Source organism: Leuciscus leuciscus, assembly GCF_965113295.1.
Source record: "Leuciscus leuciscus genome assembly, chromosome: 11".
In the NCBI taxonomy this organism is placed as follows: domain Eukaryota; kingdom Metazoa; phylum Chordata; class Actinopteri; order Cypriniformes; family Leuciscidae; genus Leuciscus; species Leuciscus leuciscus.
In genome coordinates, this window is record NC_138735.1 from 8,311,213 (window position 1) to 8,336,891 (window position 25,679).

At 37.2% G+C, this 25,679-nt stretch overlaps 3 protein-coding genes and 1 long non-coding RNA gene across 4 annotated transcripts in view; 2 read left to right on the plus strand and 2 right to left on the minus strand.

The window, feature by feature from the left end:
• The window catches only part of LOC309509619, a 404,791-nt gene that overhangs the window by 34,971 nt on the left and 344,141 nt on the right, over positions 1-25,679 (minus strand). The gene's annotated exons all lie outside the window — the stretch shown is intronic.
• slc35g2b (solute carrier family 35 member G2b) lies at positions 10,814-16,041 on the plus strand. The gene is made up of 2 exons (XM_082184800.1): positions 10,814-11,075; positions 14,348-16,041. The coding sequence occupies exon 2, from the start codon at positions 14,369-14,371 to the stop codon at positions 15,611-15,613; it is 1,245 nt and encodes a 414-aa protein (XP_082040926.1). The 5' UTR covers positions 10,814-11,075; positions 14,348-14,368; the 3' UTR covers positions 15,614-16,041.
• The window catches only part of nck1b (NCK adaptor protein 1b), a 63,918-nt gene continuing 57,785 nt past the window's right edge, over positions 19,547-25,679 (plus strand). Inside the window, exon 1 of the mRNA XM_082184378.1 lies at positions 19,547-19,703. The gene's annotated coding sequence lies outside the window, so the exon portion shown is untranslated. The remainder of the gene's footprint in view (positions 19,704-25,679) is intronic.
• Positions 19,710-25,679, minus strand: part of LOC309509576 (uncharacterized protein) — a 153,249-nt gene continuing 147,279 nt past the window's right edge. Inside the window, exon 2 of the mRNA XM_082184382.1 lies at positions 19,710-21,125. Within this exon, the coding sequence (XP_082040508.1) occupies positions 21,049-21,125 (77 nt within the window). The 3' untranslated portion in view covers positions 19,710-21,048. The remainder of the gene's footprint in view (positions 21,126-25,679) is intronic.

Below are 25,679 nucleotides of genomic sequence, written 5' to 3' on the forward strand. Positions count from 1 at the left end.
CTATCTATCTATCTATCTATCTATCTATCTATCTATCTATCTATCTATCTATCTATCTATCGTAATAATGTATGATTTGCAAAAATGAAAACTGCTGCTTCTGTGTAGATGAGAGAATCAAAGTGTATGCACGTTGTGCACACGCTACATTGATTATGGCCAAGCATGCGCCCTTAAAATAGCATATGAATAACATGCGCAACGCGCCACTGACTTTAAACTATATTTTCCTGGTTAGTGGCGCAATTGTTTTCTAAACCTGCAAAATAGCATGAAGGAACGTTTGCGCCGGAAACACGCCTCCTCTTTGCGCTGAACCGCCCCCGGGAGCGCAAGTGTATTTCCTAACTTACCGACGTGCTTCTGTGGAGGGAAAAGTCCGCTTTGTGCGGGTGCAAAATAGGAATGATACATGCGTCGGTGTACAAAGTCACTTGCGCTGGGTGCAAGATAGGGCCCATAACGTCTTTAGAAGCCTATGAGGAGTGATCCAGCTCTCAGATTTCATCAAAAATATCTTAATTTGTGTTCCGAAGATGAACGAAGGTCTTACGGGGTTGGAACAACATGAGGGCAAGTAATTACTGACAGAATTTTCATTTTTGGGTGAACTAACCCTTTAATTACTCAACCTCATGTCTTTTCAAACCCGTAAGACTTTCGTTCATCTTCAGAACACAACTGAAGTTCTTTCTGATGAAATCTGTGAGATTTCTGTCCCTCCATTGACAGCTACGCAACTACCACTTTGACACTTCAAAAAGTTCATAAAGGGATTGTAAAAATAATCAATATGAATCAAACAGTTTCAAACGGTTGAAGAGACACGATCGCTTTATATGATGAACAGATTTAATTTTGGCTTATGTACAGAGCGAAAAACATTTGTTTAGGTGATATAAGTGTGCTGTATGACCAATGCACATCAAACTGTTGCCTTCTGTCAGTCACACTCTATATATGCAGCATTATTATTATGTATCTGGAGAGGGTGATGATAATATCACACAGTGAATGTGAGGCGAGATCGGCTCATTAGTTCACTGTGTGCGTACGGGACTCATCTGAAATTGTATGGTAATACAGTTACAACAGTGTTTATTCTGTGGATCATTGGTTTGTTCCTTTGAAACTGGGATTTCAAACGCACAGGGGTAGAAACACGCACAATATTAGTTTTATAATGTAGTCTCAAAGAAATCTGGCTTGCAATATTTGTATTATCATTTTGCATTTTCTATGTACAGTACAATAATAATCATAGCCCTTAAAGACCACATGAAATCATCAGGTTATCTGTAGTGTAGCTACTCTTGACATTTCCTCTTTCCTTGTATTTGTAAAAAAGATTGTATATAACAATTTAGAATGCATTTTGCTAAATTTAACATCTCTGAAGCAATGTTGTTATTGTTAACTAAAACTATAAAAAAAAACTTTGCAATAATTGAAATAAAGCTGAAATAAAATATAAATATTAGATACAAAAATTAAACTTAAAACTTTAACAAAAAAAAAAGAAAAGAAATGTTGCTATGGCAACTAAATGAAATAAAATAAGATGAAGTTCTAAAATGACCAAAACAGAATTAAGCTGAATAGAAATATTAAAAAACTATTAAAATAAAAGCTATTCAAAATATGAATAAATACATAATATAACCGGATATACAAATACTAAAATTCACAAAATTAATGGAATGCATAGCTGTTATAAAAAATGGATGACTAGTCATTTCATACTACTTAATTCTGAAAAAACAGATTCTAATTATTGGAAAACAAACTCATTTGTTCTGATTGGTCAGATGGCCCAGTCCGTTGTGATTGGTCTACTCTGCTCTGATTGGTCAGATGGCCCAGTCTGTTGCGATTGGTCTACTCTGCCCTGATTGGTCAGACTTTTGTGATAGGTCTACTGCTTACAGCATGTCTTGGATAGAAAAGTCCATTACTGTCATACTCATTTCATTTATAAACATTTACTGCCTCAGAACGGATGAAGATCTTTCTACCTGAAGCTCATAAAAATGCCTTGTAATGTGATGTAAACACTGAATGATGTTGCTCTTTATGTGAGACAAATTAGGGAGCTGTAATGTTTTTCTTATTAGAAATAAATGGTGCATGTCTAATGGACGCTGACTAGAAATGAAAAGGGAATGAGGTTTGTCTTGTAACAATTGCCGTTTGTTGAAACAAACAAATAAATAGGCCTACATGATACCACAGCTCATTAAATCAGTTAAAAAGAAAGAAAAACAGTGCTAGACACCAACAACATTTCATTGGACTTTGAAACTATTGTACTGTTTTAATGAGCTGTTGTATCATGTGTTTGCTGGCTTTGAAAGAGTAATCTGCATCCAACACTGTTAGACACATGCCCTGCCAAAAAACAAAACCGTTATTTGGATTTAAATAGGCAAATGCTTAAGAGTCTATGATTGGATCATCATTGCAGTGATTATTATGTTTCTAGCATGTTGTGTTTGGCATCAGTTCTCCTAACTCTACTTGATGGAGTGTGTCGCTTTTCATTTCTTAAATAACCCTTTAGGAAAACACATCATGGCCATATTCCAGGATGACAGTGTCAAGATTCATCAGACTCAAACTGTGAAAGAATGGTTATAAGGAGCATAAAGAATCATGTTCACACTGAGTCCAGAGCTTAAATTCATTGAAAGTCTTTGGGATGTGCTGGAGGAGACTTTACAGAGTGCTGGACTCTTGCATTCTCAATACAAGATCTTCACCAAAAATGTATGCACCTCTTCATGTAAATATCATCACAACATTTATTTCCATCAAGAGGTGCATCAATTATTCATGTTAAAAGCCATTTAACAAACTTAAACAACTGCATTGCAAGCACTTCTCAAATGTTCTTCAGAATTGTTTAAAAGAAATATGAAAAAAATCATATTTACAAATGTAAACTACCATCAAATGTTTGGGGTCAGGAAGATTTTCTTTTAATTATTATTATTGAAAGAAATTAATTATTTTATTCTTAAGACATTAAATTGTTCCATTTCAAATAAAATTTCTTTTTCAAATGCTGTTCTTTTGAACTTTCTATTCGCCAAAGAATCCTGTAAACAATGTATCACAGTTTCCACAAAACGGCTATTTTAAATTGTTTTGGAGAGCATAAGAGACTTCTCTCAAAAACATATTATTTATCATATTATCTGTCCATAAAAGGACAAGCAGAAATAGCTTTTGTTTACTCTATACGCAGTGATCACAGCACAGCTGATTCCACATGCTTAAATATTTCATTCCACATTCACTGCCATTGATTATTTTATTTTCACCACAATATTATTTTATAGATATTTGTATAGACCAGCAGAAATGCCGCGCTTCAAGAAGTGAATAAATATATGGTTTAGTCATTGAAAGGTAGGCTATCCATATCAATATTAACAGTAAATCTGCAGGACGTGACGTGCTCAGAGAGTCTTTAAAGACAGCAGGAAAGCTGAAAAAGGATAACAATGGCGATGATGTGCGTGAAGTAATTGAGATTAGATGTGTGAGCTCACATCCTTCTATCATCCATCGGTCTTGACGCTCATTGATCTATGAAACTCATTATTACATAGAGATATGAACAGACACAGGTTACTGCCGCTGGACAGAGACCATTACACAACCTAGTTTTTAAGGGATAGTTCAATCAAATTTTTTTTTTTTTACTTTGTCTGTATTTTTTTCAAATGTGCAACTCTTTTTTTCAGTGGAAAAACAATTTAAATTTTTGGACTCCACCTTTCCCTTTAAGACATTTGGAATAAACACTGTTTTTTATTTGTTTGCCTTCTTTAATGTGCTTATGTCCTTCATGTGTTTGATTCACCATGTGCAAAACGAATCCCTCATTTTACAGTTCTGGTAAGTAGGACAAAAGCTGGAGACCAGAATATCAGAGAAGTTTCTTCATTTTTTTAGGTCGAAGAATCTCTTTTTTCTACACAACTGATCTCACTTCTCATACAAAATTTATGTGAAAGAAACATCTGTTCTCTATCTTTTCTGTGTATAGGCCTATAATGAGCATCTCTCAGTCAGAACAAGTTTGACATGTTACCCTGATAAAGATATTACTATATACTTTTGCTAATTACTATCAAAGTTGTTTAAACTTAGCTGTAGGAATTTTAACAATTTTAACTTCTAAAGTTTTATTTTTAACTGCCACCAACTGTCAAGATTTGAGTGAAGGGATGAGGTGCAGAGCGATGGGCTTTTTATTAATTATAAAATTAAACAAAAACAAACAAAAACTACCATGTGGGAACAATCTGGATCCAAAACACACAGGCAGGGCAGAACAGAACAGAATAGAATAGAATGGAATGGAATGGAATGGAATGGAATGGACTGGAATGGACTGGAATGGAATGGACTGGAATAGAATAGAATAGAATAGAATAGAATAGAATAGAATAGAATAGAATAGAATAGAATAGAATAGAATAGAATAGAATAGAATAGAATAGAATAGAATGGAATGGAATGGAATGGAATGGAATGCAATAGAATAGAATAGAATAGAATAGAATAGAATAGAATAGAATAGAATAGAATGGAATAGAATGGAATGGAATGGAATGGAATAGAATAGAACACAAAAAAAGCATGGCACAGGACACAAAATAAACACTACGATTATTAACAATGAACCGAGGGTGAGCAGAGCAACTGAACATGTAACAAGAAGGGCTGGGTTGGACAATAAACATTGGGACACATGGCTCATAGAAACAATCAAAACAAAGCCATGTGCTCATAAAACATGACATGAAAACTCAGCCAATGAGCTCACAGACTGAAACATGACAACATGGCTACACAGAACAAGACAAGAAAGCAAGCGGTTGATGATAAACATGAACCATAACATGACGACAACACAAGAACACCTGGCCAATGAAAACATAAACCAGGCGCTCTACAAGAACACATGAGACAAGAGTTCACGGCGAGTGAATGAATACTCATGTGCTCACAACAAGAGACAAAACACGGAGCATGAAAGCCTGAACTGAAACCAAACTAGACAGAAGTGCTGTGATCTGAACACTAGAGATGGTCTTATTATTGAGAGATATGAGGGTCTGTGGCTCTATCATTGGAGAAAGTGTAATGAATAACATGGATCTTGTGTTCCTTGATAACCAATCACATTACAGCCTTGACGTCATTGAGTTGTGCGACAGTCAGTCACGGTTTGCGGACACCATGGAAATGAATGAGAAGTGGCGTAAACTGAATCCTAACTGTCGCGCGATTGTCCGTGACTTGTCTTATGAAACAGTATCTCAAAAATGAATGTTTAAGAGCAAACATGTTGAAGATTAGCCGATGGCCTGTCGAATCATTAAATAAGCCATTTTCCCACAAAAGCAGTTAATTCAGCGGTGTGAAGCCTCTCCTCCATTGACATCCATTCAAAAACGGCTTCCGGTCTCCTTCCCTGCGTACCGCAGTATTAGCAGGCGTTACACTTTTTTTATGCTAACCCGGGTTGTCTTAAAGTGGCTTTGCTCTGCACATACAACATATTTAATAAACCAGAACGCAGTGACAGAACCTTGATGGCAGAATGGATAATATGTCAAATTGTGTGGTTTGCTGAGGAGAGGTGAGCTTTTAAAGTGATCTGATGATTTTCACCTGGTAGATGATAAAGCAATTTATAAAATCTTATAAGATGGGGTCTATTGTCAATAGTGTATCAATGTATATAGAGCACAGCTCACACAGAAGTCACTTTCAAAACAAGCATGCCTTCTGTTGGTCAAGGTGGCGGATTTTCATAGCCATCATAAACACAAGTGAAATCTGCATGGGGAAATTTTCGCAAGGATTTCTATTGAAAGGACTGGAGTTCGCACTCGGATTTCACAACGGTAAATGAGACCACAGCTTAGCAACCTCATAACAACACACTAAAAACCACCCTGAACACCTTAGCAATCATGTACCAATGCTCTGGCAACCACTAACAGGAACACCAAACGTGTTGCAGAATAACTCAGGGTTTCATGTCAGAATGTTATTGTGCCGCCTCTGAAAAACTCCTGCGGTGAATGAAAGTGCGTGACAGTAATCATGGATCTGAATAATCCAAATCTTTTACCGTCTGAAACTTCCCAGTGTTCTCAGATAGCATGTCGTTGATCTGCCACGGCTGTATTAGTGTGGCAGTCGCTTGCAGTTTTCGATTCGCTGAACATGACTTATCTCAGGACATGTATCACTGAACTGAACACCATCTAGCCATTTCATCTCATCTCAAACTGCAGTGTCATTATTACGGGACACATCACGGGCTGCCAGGCTGGAATTACCTTCGTAAATGGTTGCATTATAAAATATGGCTTAGTTGACATTTCATAGACTGGTCAATTGCCTGCCTATCTGAGCTGTTGAAAACGGTTCATTTCTGTTCAATCTTTGCTGATTGTAGCACACGGTCAATTTCCTATCTTTGCTCTTTTATTATTTTTTTTATTTTTTTTACTATATAGAGTTCCTCAGGCCAAACATCTGTCTAATCTGAGATGTTAAAATACAATAGGAGTAATTTTGATATTACATAAAGAGTATCTAAATCACATCCTGATTACAATGATAGAAGTGGTCTAAATATTAAAACAATTTCTAATGTGGAAGTCTCTGAACCAAAACATGTTGGTCCAATCATTGCATTCGGTCCGAGACGTCCTCAGACTCGGATTTATGCATATGCACCAACCCAAAACAATAGACAAAGTTCGGTGTTGGATCTTTGATAGTTCGGACTTGCCAAGTTCTTGATAACGTCACTCACCTCGCCTGCACTCCAGTTATCTGTGGATATTTACAATAAAATGAAATATGTACTCCACCCTGCCTCTTTTTGTTTTTATTTAAAAAATCTTAAACGTATTAATAGCCACACAAATGTGGTTCATGCTACGCATTCAATGATGTTAAAGGGTCACTCTCGCCAAAATGCAAACTAGGGTCTTTTTGTTAATCTACCCGAGGCAAACGTTCGTTTAAAAGCATAATTAGAATGGAAACGCCACTTTTAAGATTGACCGTATTTTTGTTTTCGGTCAAATTGCCTTTTGAATGGGAGTGATTGGGGCACTTCTATGTTAGCATCAAAAATCACTATTTTTAAAACACTAAGAAGGCTCGACACAACATGAAACTGTGCTGGAAGTATCACCAGCGGCTCTACACATGAACTCCAGCATTGAGAACATTGTTTGTGTACACAGAGTTTACTAAAAAGAAAGATTTTGCACAACTCACTGTAGCCGTGTGTCCGCCGGCATTTTGACAGTCAAAAATAGTCGATCTCCGAAATCAACGGGGAGGAGAGTTTCCATATAAATTCACGGATAATTTGTTGTTTTTTTTGTTAGTGAAAATCAATATTAGCCTTGTATTCGATAAGGGATCCTCATATAAGAAACAATACTAAAGAGTCAGTTCATTCGCATTCGGAGATCGACTATTTTTGACTGGCAAAATGCCGGCGGCCACAGCTACAGTGAGTTGTTCAAAATCTTTCTTTTTAGTAAACTCTGTGTACACAAACAATGTTCTCAATGCTGGAGTTCATGTGTAGAGCCCCTGGTGATACTTCAGCAAAGCTTCATGTTGTGTCGAGCCTTCTTAGTTTTTTAAAAATAGCGATTTTTAATGCTATCATAGTCGTGCCCCGAACACTCCCATTCAAAAGGCAATTTGACCGAAAATGAAAATACGGTCAAACTTAAAAGTGGCATTTCCATTCTAATTATGCTTTTACATGAAAATTTGCCTCGGGTAGATTAACACAAAAAACCTAGGTTGCATTTTGGCGAGAGTTAGCCTTTAAAGTAGGCGTTGATCTTCTTCCGTAAAATTACGTCATTCTGAGACAAAATCCAAACCAAGTCTTTTGGGTGGGCAGCTTGGTTTCATTAAAAGCTGTTTTTTGACATATGAAGTTTTGAGTTCTGAAACTTACAGGATATTTTTTATAGTACAAAGACCTAAATGCCAAAAGATCAAGGAATTTTTGATTTCTCAATACATGACCCCCTTAATGGTGTGTTTCTGGTGAATTTGAAGCTCAACAGTTTCCATACTCGTACTCAGCTCAGACATTCTGCTCATTTTTTTCTTTTGGACGACAGAAAGACGTATGGATTCAATGTTATTATCAAATGCTGACAATTTTTGCCTATACTATGTATTTAACCCATAATATTCCTTTAAAGTGGTTCACTGTTCATTTTTGACATATTTTACAAGATTAATGATAGATCTACTTTCTAATAAAATTTCCAGACACAAACTTTAGTGTCCAGTTATTCTGATACACCAAACAAAATCTCTCTACTTTCCTGGAACTTTTTCATGCTGTAAAAGTCCACAAAAAGTGAAACATGGCGACTACGCAGAGCCTGAAGTGAACTTGTGTTCTCAGTTCAGGCATTACAAACTCATCTCTGAAGGGAACACATTCAAACAGCTCCTGACCTTATACTGACCAATCAATCCATTTCGATCAATAAATCAGCACGATTCATCACTTCAGTCAATGGCATTGGGCAAATACAATAATAAATAAAGGTCAGAAATGCTGAGCAAAGCGTTCGTGTTGTGAATGATGTGAGAATGCTGGAGTCAGTCAGGCATAGTTATGAATTCATCCCACCAGAATTAGTCATGTGACTGACGGTTGTGTCTGGGCAAGCAGGGATCCGGAGGAGTGAGTGTCCCGTCGGGACGGCGAGTTACATCAACCAGTCTGAGCTTCACTGGTGCTCTCCCAGCGTGATGAATAATGCCTGTCCTAACTGGGCTTTCCTCAAGAGAAAGGCTAGCATCACTATTCCTGTGGCTCATATTGAGGATAAATGATCTGAACAGTTTCCAGCCCAAGGAACAAAAACAAAAACAGATGAAACAAAACCATAAACTAGAGACTTGAAGGGGGACCTGATCGATAAGTCTCGAAGATGCAGCTCTCAAGTGCGGCTTATAAAAATAAGTACACTTCAAGTTTGTTTTAAGTATCCTTAAGTAAAGTTCAAGTATACTTTTAAGTATGCTTTATGTAGTAAGTAAACTCATTTCAATGTACTAGTAGTATACTTGTCAAGACTGCTATTTCAATACTTCTTGATAGTGAATTGGCCCATTTTGTAGTGTGTAAAATTATACTTTTAAGTTCACTTTAGGTAGTACACAACTAGTTAAATGTTTTCATTTGTACTGCAACTATACTAAAAGTGAACTTATAGGTATACCTATAGTTTACTAGTTAAATACTTGTAGCACATTATTTTGTTTATGAAAGTACACTTTCTGAAATATAGGCTAGTTTAGTAGTTTTATACTGTGTACTTGAACATTTTCTTCAAGTTAACTTAACATCATAGTTTAGTTCACTATTTATATATTATTTTTGCACTTAAATGATATATTATTCCTAATTAGGTATTCTTTTTTATACTTGAAATATCCCTTTAACTGTCATTTAATTCTTTCCCTGCCAGTGTTTTTATTTTTATTAATTTTTTTACCAGTCAGTGCCAGCATTTTTGATAATTTTCAGAAAACTTTCATGGCCCCCAGAATATTTTGTTGTATTAATATCTGAACATGCAATACATTTAAAGAAGCAATAGAGTCTCTGCTTTTAAACAACAAAAACATTTTATTCTAACTTCATGCATTGTTTTTTATCAACACTTGAATGTGGGTATAAGTAAGTGGGTAAGTTGGTAAGCTACCCCTAACAAAAAAACATTTTAAACAAATTGTGTTTTCGTCAAAGACTCCGTCCGGATCAGATTGAGAACAATGATCAGAACACAGATGCAGTGGATGAAGTCCATCAACACCCTCAAAGCTGGAACAGTCCAATACCTCCTCCATGAAGAGTAGACTGTAGTATGAGTCTTCCAGCTCAGCCATTGGCTCTCCAGTAAACATTCTCTCTGGGATCTTTGGATTTGAGCCTGTAAGAATCCACCCATAACATCATGTGTTCAAAACCACATCCGAACACCTTAGCAAAACTCATTTACATTTTACACAGAAATTTGACAAGTCACGAAAGAATGGCTTTATGATTAACACAGAAATTACGAACAATTTCCAAATATATTCTCCAAATTAAATAATTGTATGAATGATTTAATCTGAAATTTAGCATTTTTTTGTAAGAATAACTTAATAATTAATAGAGAAATTCAACAATTTACTCTGAAATTGCACAGTTTATGTCCAATGCTGAACAATTTACACACATTTATTCTGCTTAATTTAATGAATGAGGTTCCATGCATGAAAGTTTCCGTGATTGTGTACAAAGTTCATGAATATTTAATGCGGCAAGCACTGAGGGCGTTTCTGATTGGTTGTGTGCTGTGAAACATGCTCACATTCTTCTGGTGCATCGTTTCAGGACTTCATACTCGGTTCAAAAGATGTTAACCCTAATTCCACATGACAAGTGTGAAATGTCGCTTAACTCCACATTTAAAAAGATGTTAAATCAGTGTGAAAAGCTTCTCTCTTTCTTGCTCCATTTGTAGGCTAATACATTTAAATAAAATGTAGGTTCGCAAAATGAGGCACACTGGGAAGACTTATTAAATTCAGTTCAATGAATCGACGTTGGATAAGAGATGAGAGATAGAAATAAGATCATGCCTGTGTTTCTTATGACGATGAAGATGATGATGTTATGTTGAAGCAGTGTTCACATGGTGTACCCCACCCTCACTCTGCTATCCGACAGAAGACAAGGGGGCATCGCCTCTCTCTGACACCCCAGCCGAAACACGCGCATCAGGAGGCGTGTGTGTGTCTGTGCGTGTGTGTGTGTTTGTGGAGCGTCGCGTGGAGGATGCGCGCACCTTGGAGACGTCCAGCGCGTCCATGAGGAAAGGATGGAGACATGGCAAGCGCAATTCTCCATATCTTGACGCCAGTGAATTAAAACGCTTGTGTTAAATTCCCACGAGCTTTAAAGACATCTGGATCCTTTCTTTAATAGAAGCGTGGTGAGTAAAAACCGCTTGATTTCATTCATTTGATGCGCAATGTGGAGACGCATTTGCGCTGGCGATATTTGCAGGAGAAAAGGAAATATGACGCGTTTTGAAACGGTGCATGTGCGTTTTTGCGCAACAGTGTTTAAAAGCGTAGTGAAATGCCGAAATTATTTTTTGCAAGTAAAGTATTTCCAGCTGCGTGTAAAATTTGTAATTAGTGGATTTGCACGAAATTGCATGCAAATAAATCTAAAATAATAATACTAACATGCATTAAAGATCGTTTGCGGAGGAAATAAATAGAGTAACACATTTTATTTTCATTTCCTATATTTCTATTTTATACCCCCCACCCCCGCCTCTCTCTCTCTCTTTCTGTTTTTTTTTTTTTTTACTGTTGATTTTAACAATGATAAATGCATATGATCTATCATAAGTCAGGAGATTTATTGCAGATATCATGGAGAATGGTTCAAAGGCTGTGCTCCCTGCAGACCAGCAATAAATCATCCTTTCTTTCCTCAACATGATTTTTCCTGTCTGCAATCTCACGGTGTGCCACGGGGACAATATGCATTATGATTTCGAATAGCTGTACCATATAATATGACGTTTTTACGAGTTATGAGGTAAGAGCATAATAGGTGGGCTCTCATCAGCAGGATATTGATGATATTGTTGCCCCCTGGTGGGGCTTTTGCTTGTTGGCAATGTTATTTGCTTTACATCGGGTGAAAAAAAATGTGTGATGCACATAAATAAATCCATTATCATATATAGGGTTTTGTATTTTACATGTAAAAGCACATTTTAGCATTATTTAATAGCCTAATGCTAAAATTATACTTTGGTTGATCCCTGTTATATAATTTCGTCCCGTCACATTGAATCAAATTCTGCTTATCTGAGCAAGCGCTACTGCACTTAAATATAGAAATGGCTTTACACACGGGGCAGCAGTAGAGAGAGAGAGAGAGAGAGAGAGAGAGAGAGAGAGAGAGAGAGAGAGAGAGAGAGAGAGAGAGAAGCAGAGAGAAAGGGGACCATTGAAGAAGCGAGTTATGAATTATGTAAAATTCTCTTCTGCATTTCTGTGAAACCTTTGAACTGTGAAATCCACTGTGCAATGCAAGCTTGAGTTGGCAAAAAATATGCTTATATTGTTCACTGTTAAAGATAGACCAACATACATTTACAATGTGCTGATCTTAGTATGTTATAGTTTTGAAAAAAATGATAATTCTATCATTATTTACTCATCCTCATGTCATTCCAAACCCATATGCGGTTGTTTGTTCCAAATAAAAGGAGGAATGTTAAATAATTGTTATGCTGATTTTTCCCATACAATACAGTTCATTGTGACCATGTTTGTCAAGCTTCAAAAAAGGACAAAAACACCATAAAAGTATGTGTGCTGCTATATCTTATGATACACTTGTGAGGAACAGGTCAAAGTATATTTCAGTGGATTGTTAACCTGTAAACTTCTGTGAATGGATTATTGAGTCACTTAAATTTCAGGTCTTATTGACAGTGTGAACAGATCATGAGAATCAAACGAGTTATTTTCAGTGAACCACTAGATTCTGAGCACACACATTCAACTGAACAAAATGGACTGATCCGGTTCTCAGATTCAACTCACTGATTCAGTGATTTGATTATAGTGGTTCATACCCAGCTAACAAAAAAATTAATTCAAATAACTTATTGCTAATGGTCATATTAAGTTTTGAAATAGTTTTTTTTTTTATTCTTGAATGTTCTATGAGCATTCAAAATGTCCAGTTTTTAAAAAATGTTAAGGGAACATTCAGTTTTATCATTTTGTCAACATTATTGGAATGTTACTTTTGAATGTTCTCCAAACGTTCTTAACAAGTAACATTTAAAAAAAAAAAAAGTTCTTTGAATGATGTATAAATTTGTGTTTTTCCCCCACGAACGTTCTATTAATGTTACTGGAAGAATATTTGCTCATAACTTTGAGAGAACATTGCGAGACCGTTAGCCGAAGTCCAGGAAATGTTCCCTGTTAGCGGGGAAGCAACTGCAGAGTTTAAGCAAATAATGACTTAAAATTCAGCCTGTTCTTCTCACAAAACTATTGAATGGCTTTGGAAAACTTGGAATACAGTGTGAAAGTAACATGGACTACTTTTAAGGTGCTTTTATGTTTACTTTTGACCTTAAATTGACCTTGTAATGTTTAAACAGGATGTTTTGACCCTCTGGTGATGTTTGCCAGACTTCTCCAATAATTAACGTTTACATGACAATGATGTACTAAAACAGAAAAGTTTATTTCTTTGCATTTTTTTGCGTACAGAATGTTGTATTCTGCGGTCAGGCCAGTAGTTGGCGATCTCACTTTGTAAAGAAACACTTCATGCCTATAGACTGAGCACATAATAAGCATGCGCTTGACGTCACCGTTTTTTTAAATTTACGTTTTTGTAGTTTACATATAGACAACAACAATGCTTCGTTGTCAATTCCAAAGTAAAGAGAGTTGTAGTCCATTTGTGAGAAAACAACCGCAGAGATTGCTTTCTCAAAGTGAACAGTCGATAAAAAAGGTTTAGTTTTGGCTAGGAGACGAAGGTAAAAGAAACTAGATCTGACAACCAAGTACGTTTTCAATATCTTCTTTTTTCACATATTTGCATATGTCTACACCATGCGTTCTCAACCCTGGTCCTACAGAGTTTAGCTCCAACCCTAAGCAAACACACCTGAACCAGCTTATTAAGCTCTTCAGGATGACAGGCCGGTGGGATTGATCAAGGTTGGAGCTAAACTCTGCAGGACAGTGACCCTCGAGGACCAGGGTTGAGAACCCCTGGTCTACACCGTCAGTTAAAGGTGCAGTCTGTAAGATTGACAACTAGTGGTCGAAATAGGTACTGCAGTCCATATTCAAAATATCAGAGATCGTTGTTTCTCCCGCCACCTGCTCCTCCGACTGGACGATGCTCACACGGGTTGCCAGTTTGAGCTCACGCAATAACAACGAGCGCAATGGCCAATGAAAATTGGCAAATTGGCGACGTGTAGTATCACAGACCAAAACCCCCCAAAAAATTCCAGCCATGGAAACTCACATTTCAAAGTAACAGGTTTATCATAACCAGTTAACCAATAAGTGTTTTTCAGAGAAATGAGTATGTGAACTTAGCATGTTTCCTCGATATATGCAAACATATTATGGTATTTTTATGCTTTAGTAGAGTGAAAAAGTTACACCTTTAATCCTGTGATGTTTGTGTGTTTCGCAGCTCTTCTGTAAGCTGAGGAAAATGGATCCGTCCCCCACAACACAGCAGTACGGCTCCAAAAAAAGGGTTAAAATTCATCCCAACACCGTCACGGTGAAATACGCCACGCATTTCCCCCAGCCGGGCGACGAGGGATACGATGACGCTCCGTCCTTTGAGGACTTCGGCTCGTTCATGGACAACAACCCGAACAAGAGACTGGTGTCAGAAAGCGGGCAAGGCAGGACTTTATTCGGCACTATGGATTCCCGTCCCAAGGTCGATCAGAGAGAGAAAGGAGTCGGCGGGCAGCTCGCGAGCTTCGGCGAGGCCTCGGTCCTGGCGTCGCGGGTCACCTGGGGTGCTCTTTTCGGGGCGGCTCTTGCTCACGGATGCGTGGCTCTCATCACACGCCTGGCGGCCGACCGCTCCAAAGTGCCCTCATTAGAGCTCATCTTCATCCGCTCGGTGATCCAGGTGTTGTCCGTCCTGGTGGTCCTCTACTATAAAGAAGCTCCCTTTGGACCGAAGGGCTACCGACTGCGTTTGTTCTTCTACGGGATTTGCAACGTCATCTCAATCACGTGCGCGTACACGTCCTTCGCCATCGTTCCACCGAGCAACGGCACCATCATGTGGCGGGCGACCACTACAGTCTTCAGCGCCATCTTAGCCTTCTTGCTCTTAGATGAACGCCTGGGTTACACGGACGTAGTGGCGGTCGTAGGGAGTCTCTTCGGACTGTGCCTTGTGATGATCCCCAACATCGCAGACGAGGAAAAGTCCCCGTTGGGATTCTGGAAAGAAGCGTTTGGGTACACCATGACTGTAATGGCGGGTTTGACCGCCGCCCTGTCTATGATCGTGTACCGGGCCATTAAAGAGCGCGTTAGCATGTGGGCCGCGCTCTTTACGTTCGGTTGGACGGGGACCGTGTGGGGGGCGTCCACTATGTTCATCATGCAAGAACCCATCATTCCCTTGGACGCCGAGACGTGGGGCTACCTCACGGGAATCTGCATTTGCTCCACTGTGGCGTTTCTGGGCGTCTACTACGCCCTCAACAAGTTCCACCCCGCGTTGGTCAGCACCGTGCAGCATCTGGAGATCGTGGTAGCCATGTTTCTTCAGCTTATCGTGTTGAGAATGATCCCGTCCGTGTACGACGTCTTCGGAGCGCTGGTTATCATGGTCAGCGTGTTCGTCCTGACGGGGCTCAAGCTTTACAGGGTGGGCCGGGCCATCCGACAAGATTACCAGGAGATTCTGGACTCACCGATCAAATGAGAGCGCCGATGCGTGTGTACTTGAGCGCATGAGGGGGCATGTATATGTGCGTGTGCGTGTGTGTGTGTGTGTGCAGTGTCTCCCTGCTCCCTTCTCTTACAATAGTGCAATCACTGAATGTCTGGATCTTCGGCATTTATTTCGAATCGTGTCGTTGGAGGAGTGCCATTGGTGTAATGTCTTTGCTAACTGTTGATGTGTGAAAATAAACAGTGATCCATAGTGCTCCCCTGATAGCATTGATTTTTTTTTTCTGTGTGTCACTGAAACAAAAGTAAGATGCAGTGGTCTAGATCTATAAACGGCGGGATTGGATACTCCGACCGATAAATCAGACTGCAGCATTGCCATTTCTGTGACACAATAAACTTTGGACGTTTCACTTTTTGTTACTAGTGATACTATCTGGTTTACCCAGACTTTACTGATCCAACCAACATTTATATTATATTATATTATATTATATTATATTATATTATATTATATTATATTATATTATATTATATTATAACTTAATATAATATATTATAATATATTATAATATAACATGTTATAATATAATTTAAATATATATATATACAGTTATTATAAATTGTAATAATATTTCACAATATTACAGTTTTTACTGTATTTTCACCAAATAAATTCTGCCTTGGTGAACAGTAGTTTATATATATATATATATATATATATATATATATATATATATATATATATATATATATATATATATATATATATATATATATATATTTATTTATTTATTTATTTATTTATTTATTTATTTATTTATATATGTATATATTAGTCTCTACTGTTCACCAAGGCAGCATTTATTTGGTGAAAATACAGTAAAAACAGTAATATTGTGAAATATTATTACAATTTATAATAACTGTTTTTTTATTTACTTATAACTGATTTTTTTTGTTGTTCAGGATTCTTTGATAGTTTACGGAGAACAATAAAAGAACAATAGAAAAACAGTAAAAAAAAAAAAAAAACAGCATATAATTGATCAATCAATTCAATGCAAAAGTATTCATTTCTTTATTTAAGTTTTTTTTTTTTTTATCCCACTGATCACAAACAGTTCTGTATGTTTAATCCAATATCTCACAGCACAGCCAGCTTCAACCAAATGAGAGTTGAATTTGTACCAAAATATTGTGTTTGATTTGCTTTTAACAACAAAAATATGAGAAAGATTTTTCTGTTCACTGTCTTTTAACAGTCTCTATTTGTTCTGCTATCATGCATGAATATCTGGTTTGTTGGATTTTATTGTAACATTGTTTTTTCATAGTTTCCTACTCATTTTTTCAGGTCACGACCCACCAGTCAAGATCAAAGTCTCTAATCTGACCTTTTGGTTAGAATAAACTCATCCATATTTATTTATCTAAAAATATGTTATAAATTGTATTGATTTTCTTCAATTCTGTCTCGGTATGCCAAGGCGATCGATTCAATCTCTGCCTGAGTGATGGAGGAATTTGTAATTTTTGAATTAGGCATCATGGTATTTTTTTCTTCTTCTTTTAATCTCATCAGACTTGAAAGAAAACCTCCTTTGATAAGATTACGCAACCACAAATGATGTATTATTGGTGCAGAGGAAGTTTTTGTGACCCATGCAGCACTACAGAAACAAAACTACATCTTCTATGAATAACTCCCCATCTGATAAATATCTGATATTATTTCATCATGATTTTTGTAGCTGTTGTGCACACATTCACGGAGACAGTGTTTTGAATCGGTTTCTCCATCTCTCCCCAAGAGCATCCTATATGAAGGCACTAAAACGCCTGCAAATAATATATATATATAGGCTATATAACTGTCATCAGGTTAATGGTCTGTGGTCGAATCTCCCACTCTAAATAACCCCAGCTACTGTTTACAGCCTCATTTTCAGTGACATTTCATTGTATTCATTTTTGTCTATACCATACCACAAAGGTAAAATGTTAGAGCAAAGTAATCATTGTTTCCCTCAGGCATATGAAAGCTGTGGCCATGATGAATCGCTGCTTGGTTTGTTGGCATGGCCTAGAGATATTTTTGTAATACATTTTTTAAATGGCAGAGCATGCAATTTCTTTAGTGTTCCACAAGGTGGCACTTCGGAGACATTTTTCTCTTAAAGGAATAGTTTAACCGTAAATGTATAATGGGGGGTTTTAGGAATACAAAAGGGGGAATCTGGAGAATTTACGCAGCTCTTTTCAATACAGTTTCTCAAGCTCTAATAATCCACTGCAACATGTGCACTATATTTAAGGCTTTATATGACTTAGGGTGTGTTTTTGGCTCATTTGAGTGTTTTGAGAAAGAAAAAAAAGAGTTAAAAATGCAACAGTTAATATAAGTAATTTTACATTTCTATGAAGTTATCTGAGTCCATTGATTGAAGTAACATTCTATAATGCATGTCTGAAAAGAGCTCAGACACTCATTGTAGTGAGGGATATTGAAAAGTGTGAGGATGCTGGATTCTGTCGACAGTTTTCATACGGACAGGAGAAAGCAGGGGTGGTTCGGGACACGTACAGTAAAGTCCATCTGTTAGGACAGGAAACAGATTGCATCCTGCAGTGTTGCGCACACATGTCATCTAATGGCTCTATCGGCCATGCGTGAGGGACTTTGAATATGGTCATATCAATGTAACTCATTCAGGTTCGTTTTGAGATAAGGTTATTGCAAATTCAGAAGGTTGGTCATTATATAATACAGTCTGTGTGATCATATGGTACAGTTTGGTCCAAAATTTTAAACGACTGCTTTCATTTTTCTATTTTAAAGGCAGGTGATTTGTTCCAGAAACATTTTTTGTTATGCTGGTTGAAAGTGTCTTCCCATCCTGATGGTAATCACTAAGTTAAGTGGTCTAAATGTATTATCTGTGGAATGCGTATAGGACCATGAAATGTTCGTCCAATCATTGCATTCGGTCTGAATGCAATGATAGGATGTCATACCTGCCAGTCAGCATATGTGTGTCCATACCTCCCTGCACCTGCTCGCGAAACATCACACGTCATCAGTGTGTTTCATGCTATACAGAGTTAGACAGACGTCAGTCACCGAGCACCACAACCGAAACAGCAGCCGCCTCTTACAGTTCCTCCTGAACCAAAACAACGAGCTTATGCTGTGTTCATGTCATAACTACTGTAATTTGAAAGAAATGGAAACCCGTGACTCGAATTTATACGTTTCAATGGCAACACTATCGATGTCGAAATGAATCTGCAGCAGTCAGGTGGTACAGGTCAGTGCTCTTTTATTTGTTTATGTTCATTATTGTTGTAATGTTATGTGCTTTGAGACATTAGGTTTGATGGCGGCATCTCTTGTGGCGCTTTTGTTTGCTCCCTGCATGCTGTTCGCATTCATGTGTTTTGAAGGAGGTGTAGGAAGGGTGGGATCTTATGCTTTCAAAGCTAACTCGCCATTGCTAGCCGCTCTGAAAATGACCTACCTTACATTTAATACAAAGTTTTTCATTACAAATTAAATTGTCAACATCAAAAACAAAACTGTGATAAATCAGATAAAAAAAAATGTCAGATTGTCTTTTTTTTTGTTTAACTGACAGCAGCAGCATTCATGCTGACATGAACTCCAAAATTTTGTGTCAAACTTGATATAATATAATATAATATAATATAATATAATATAATATAATATAATATAATATAATATAATATAATATAATATAATATAATAAATTGGGAATTGCGAAACTGATCTACTACCGAAACTCTACATTGCCCCGACTCTCGGGACTAGCCCAGTACATTCAATTGATGGACGTGTGAACTGACCAATGAGCAAAGAGATCGCTTTTGTTTAACCAATGGGTAAGCCAGTATGTTCTGGACAGCCCCGCCTTCTTCATCAGGTTAGATAGCGCAGCAGTGCGGTGAGTAGAGCCGCAGTTCTCACGCTGGATACACTGAGAAAACCCTTCCCAGGAACACATCAGCGAATATGTAGCTGAAAAACATCTAAATAGTGCTGATCATCGAGTGTGTGCTGGATACACGGGAGGCAGGGCTGCACATCGGATCATTAAATGGTAAGATGACAGATATTTATGAGAGTTTATGGTTTGATTGTAGCGTATAACGTTAGAGCTAAAGCAGTAACGTTAAATCCGGCGGGTCTACTAGCTATAAATAATTATCATCATAACGATAGAAATATAAGAAGAAAGAACCAATCCTAGAAATTTGTCATGGATAAATCAGTGTAATTGTAAGGGGATTGTGTAAAGGCTGTGTTCAGGCCTCGCACTGTGATTTAACTGCTCCATGGATTGATATAGAAAATGTTGGAAAGTGGCCTGATATTGATTCATATTAAAAGCATGAATCATACACAAACTGCTATAGTGTCTAGATTCAACAGGCCTTTATGGCATTCACTCTGAAATACATTGAAACCACAATGCATTATAAGGGTCTTTGTTAAGGTAAAATGCTGTTTTTTTGCTTCTCATTGTCCATTACCAAGATCATTGTCCATTGCATGTGATTATGATTTTTGACTCTGACATCTGTTTAGATGGGGTCTCTTTATTGTTATCTGATTTAAGATAATTTCTTTCTGCATGCTGATATATTATGCAACTGTTATCAAGAAAACACCAAATAGACAAAGAAAACCACTAGATGTTATTTGCTGTAACTTACGCTGTTATCGACTGTGTGAAAAGTTGGTTTGTGATCTGATTTGTCATTTCAGTGTGGGATCGGTCTTTATTAATCAGCTGGTATTTCTATCGAATGTAATGTTACAGTACCTGATGTGTTTTTCTCATTACTTTCACACTGACCTGTGAGTTACGATCAAATTTGTGTGAGATTTCTCAGCAAACGCAGAAGTTCCAGTCAGATCAAGATGACAAAAGACTGAATGAAACTTTCCATGAATAAAGTACATTTTAGATCTAACATCAAATGTAATAATGAAAAGTTGTAATTAACACATTGGAATGAGATTATTTACTCATCTTCCTGTTATTATGCATAGAAAAGGAACATATAATGTTATTTCTTGACATTCATAGTTTTATGAAATGTGAGGTGGGACAGACAAACCCCACATTTGCATGCAATCTTTTAATTTATTTGTATTTTGTCTGGTTCCAGTACATATATCTAAAGATTCTTAAAAGGATAGTTCACCCAAAAATGAAAATTCTGTTATTAATTATACTCTTAATGTTCAAAACCCGTAAGACTTTCGTTCATTTTCGGAACACAAATTAAGATATTTTTGATGAAATCTGAAATATTTCTGTCCTTCCATTGACAGATACAACTACCACTTGACATTTCAAAAAGTTCATAAAGAGATCGTAAAACTAATCCATATGAATGAGTAGATTAGTCCAAATTTTCTCAAGAGACTCGATCACTTTATGAACAGGTTGAATTTAGGCTTTTATTCACATATAAACATTGATCAGTGGACATAAACAGAAGCTCAACCAAACCTGCTTGACAGGCGAGAATGAACCTCATTGGTTCTTGCTGAAGCTCAAACGTGATGCGTAACACGAGAATGAACCTCATTGGTTCTTGCTGAAGCTCAAACGTGATGCGTAACACGAGAATGAACCTCATTGGCTCTAGCCGAAGCTCAAACGTGATGCGTAACACGAGAATGAACCTCATTGGTTCTTGCTGAAGCTCAAACGTGATGCGTAACACGAGAATGAACCTCATTGGTTCTTGCTGAAGCTCAAACGTGATGCGTAACACGAGAATGAACCTCATTGGTTCTTGCTGAAGCTCAAATGTGATGCGTAACACGAGAATGAACCTCATTGGTTCTTGCCGAAGCTCAAATGTGATGCGTAACACGAGAATGAACCTCATTGGTTCTTGCCGAAGCTCAAATGTGATGCGTAACAGGAGAATGAACCTCATTGGTTCTCGCATATCAAGTGAAAATGCTTGAGCTTCTGTTTAACACAACTGATGTGTGAGATGATGAATGTTTAAAAGCCTAAATTGCCAAACTTTCCTCATGAAGTGTATAAATAGAGTTATTTGGCAATATTTGTGACAGGATGTGTTTACTCAGTTGATCATGTGTTCGTAAAGTGATCTAAAATGGATTAGATTCACAATCTCTTTATGAACTTTTTGAAGTGTCAAGTGGTAGTCAAAGCTGTCAACGGAGGGACGGAAAGCTCTCAGATTTAATAAGAAATATCTTCATTTGTGTTTGGAAGATGAATGAAACGATGAATTTTCATTTTTGGGTGAACTATCCCTTTAAGAATGTTTAGATGTTTGTGCTTGAAAACATGACAAAAATACTAAGAAAATCTTTTGTTTTGCCGGTTTGGTGGGTTTGTCTGTCCCGCCTCACATTCGTTACAATCATGAATGTTTAGAAATAACATTAGGCTATATTCCTTTTAGAGGTCGACCGATATGGTTTTTTTCAGGCCGATGCCGATGCCGATCTTTTGAAATCCGGGTCGGCCGATGGCCGATAAATGCTGCCGATTTATTTTGGCCGATATTTGGCCGATTATGCGCTTGTTTTTAACCTCTATTTGAAAGATAAAATGTAACACAAATAATTACTTAAGATAGACAAAATTTCTCAACAAAAACATTTATTGAACACTTTACCAATCTGCACTTGTACAAAAGACAAAAAGACCTTGAGATATGTTTGGTAATTGTACCTGAATGAATTGAAAATTAATTTGCTACATTTCAGATTAATATATTTGTTTTCCTTAACATTTTAATTAACAGTAACTTAAACACTTTGCAGTTTGAATGATGTCCTGATAAACAAAATGACGGAGTATGTTTTTATGTTTCCACTGTTCGATCGCGCCTCACACACACGCGCGCGCACACACAAATATAAGTAAACACTTTGCGACTTTAAACACACGCGACATTTCGATCGCGCCCGCGCCTATCTCTCTCTCTCTCTCTCTCTCTCTCTCTCTCTCTCTCTCTCTCTCTCTCACACACACACACACACACAACATATCCCAGCATTGCAATCTTTACATTGCAGCCTGAGCTAAGGCGGGGCTACAGATTAGGTGTCCCTAAAGAACCCGCGTATCTAACAGTAGTTCCGCATTACTTTGCACACGAGTTTTATTTATTTTTATAGCGTGTATTCTCCGTGGAAATTTATACACCGAACCGTGAAGCCTGTACCGATTCGGTTCAATACGAATACATGTACCGTTCCACCCCTAGTCTACAGTGAAATACAGTCACACTTTACACTGTTTGGCCAGCATTTTAACCGTGTTTAATCCAGCTACTTGCTAACGGAATGCTAAAGTTAGCTGCTGACTAGCGTCACGTGCAGCGAAGCGATGTTTCTGTTATTCTAACGTCCGTTTTCAGAGCATCCAAGAGAAGCACAGACATAACAGTAGCACCGAAATGAAGCACAGAAATCCGCGTTGATATTCGGTCCGGTCGTTAAGGCACCAGTGCCGTATTAGCACCGGGTCTGTCTGTATACCCAACCCTAGCGACGATGCTAGCAAAGCAAAGCCAGTCCTTCACTAGCCTATAGTTGGTCTCTTTTTTTTATGACTTATTTCTCTGCATTGAGTGACAACCCTCTCAAATATAAGACACACAAACAGAACAAATAAAAGTCTCAGATTCACTGTCTGTAAATTCTTGCTTACTTATTGTAACATGATAGCAACCCTTCTGCTGTGATAATGCAATCTCAACTACGCTATCAATTTCAAAGTAGCCGAACGTCATGTCGCCTATTCATGTTTTTTCTCGAAGTTGGCAGTAACATATCAAAAGTTTTTAATTAAATATAAAGGAGTTTTCTCCAAGGAACTTAGCTCCTTCCTTAGGCACTGGATGAGCTCTGCTCACTCTGCTGGAAAATGACTCTAGGCGCAGCGTGCGTCGAACACGTGTTCCACAACAACAGCACTAGGCTGTCCACAGATGCGCCCGCCTAATAATCGGCTTGATACACTTGGATATTGGCCGATGCCGATTATGTAAAAAATGCAAAAAATCGGCCGATTAATCGGCCGACCGATGAATCGGTCGACCTCTAATTCCTTTTCTATACAGAATAACAGAGAGATGAATAAATAATCTCATTCCAGTGTTTTAATATTTTTTACACGCATTGTACTGTTGAAATATCGAGCTCAACCATTAAAAGGGTCACATGATGCGATTTCATGTTTTCCTTTTTCTTCAGTGTGTTATGTAGCTGTTAGTGCAAGTATAACACCGTGTGCTAACCAGACTCGATGGGCTCGGATTGACATTATCACCTGTCATCATTATTGCTTTGGGAGCTGATGATCCATGGAAACGCTTAAGATTTTTGGGCCAATCACAATGCATTGGATCGCTGGCCAATCAGAGCACACCACGCCTTTCAGAACGATGAGCTTTGTAAAAATCTACGTGTTTCAGAGAGGCGGGGCATAGAAGAGCATCAATAATGTACAGTATGTGTAAAATAATTACTTTTTTTTATCTAAAACCATGTAAACACATTGCATTAAACCAAATACACAAAATAATGTTCTTTTTAGAACCATCATATGACCCCTTTAAGTTATTGTAAGAAATAAGGATAAAATACCTTTCTTTAAATTATGGGAAATATAAGTTATTTATAATTACAAACTATCCCAACTAGTTAGTCCCTATTTGATATAAAGATACATTTCTGCTGCGTTTGCAACACGTTTGGTCTAGTTAGGCCAAGTATTAACTTTGCTTTGTATACCCTGTGGTGTAATCATGAATGATATTCATAAATCATGCTGAATGTTAAAGAGGGATGCGCTATTACTCCTTCAAGCGATGAGTTTTGCTTGATCATGATGATAAGATGAGCAACTTGGTTCCATAGACCATAGAAGGTGGGACCTGAGTCATATACTACACAGATCTGAATATCATAGAGAGCGTGGGCGTTTCTTTGTCTTTTACTAACCATTCAGACACCCTAGCAACCGCATTGCAACATGCTAAAAACCAGAACACCTTAGCAACCGCATAGCAATGCCCTGACACGCACCCAGAACTCCTTCGCATTGCCAAACTTTCCTCATGAAGTGTATAAATAGAGTTATTTGGCAATATTTGTGACAGGATATGTTTACTCAGTTGATCATGTGTTGTTTGTGTGGGGTGCGGTGCATTGCCCTGCAGAAATCTGCACACTTCACAGTGTCACCTCCTGTCCTGTTTTTCTTGTATACTTTATCTCTCTAGTTGTGTCCCAAATGACATACTGTACTAAGCACTGTGTACTCAACCATCTAGTGTTTGATTTGTCATCCAACATCGGAGTCTGATATACTTCTGGAAGAAAAGCTGCAAGAAGTGTCCAACTTTCCACACTTAAGGCTTTTTTTTTTTTAAATATAGTTTTATTAATGTTTTAAATTGGATTTTAGTTTTCATGTTAGTTATAGTAATTTTTTTTGTAATTTCATTATTTGCTTTTTCATTTTATTAATTAAAATGTGTATATATATATACACACATACACATATACATAATATACATATACATATGTATATAACTTCAAAAGTTTGGGGTCAGTAAGATTTTTAATGTTTTTAAAAGAAGTATCTTCTGCTCACCAAGGCTGCATTTATTTGATAAAAAATACAAACAAAAACAGTAATATTGTGAAATATTATTCCAATTTAAATCATCTGTTTTCTATGTGAATATACAGTAAAGTGTAATTTATTCCTGTGATCAAAGCTGAATTTTCAGCATCATTACTCCAGTCTTTAGTGTCACATGATCCTTCAGAAATCATTCTAATATGATGATCTGATGCTCAAGAAACATTCATTATTATTATCAATGTTGAATACAGTTATTTACATTTTTATTTCATGATGCTATGATGATAGAAAGTTCAAAAGAACAGCATTTATCTGAAATCTAAAGCTTGGGGTCAGTAAGAATTTAAATGTTATTTTTGGGGGAAATAAATAAAATAAATCAATACTTTTATTCATCAAGGATGAGTTAAACTGATC

Excerpts from the sequence above, each read along its gene's own strand:
- slc35g2b (XM_082184800.1), top strand. The coding sequence starts at position 14,369 with ATGGATCCGTCCCCCACAACACAGCAGTACGGCTCCAAAAAAAGGGTT.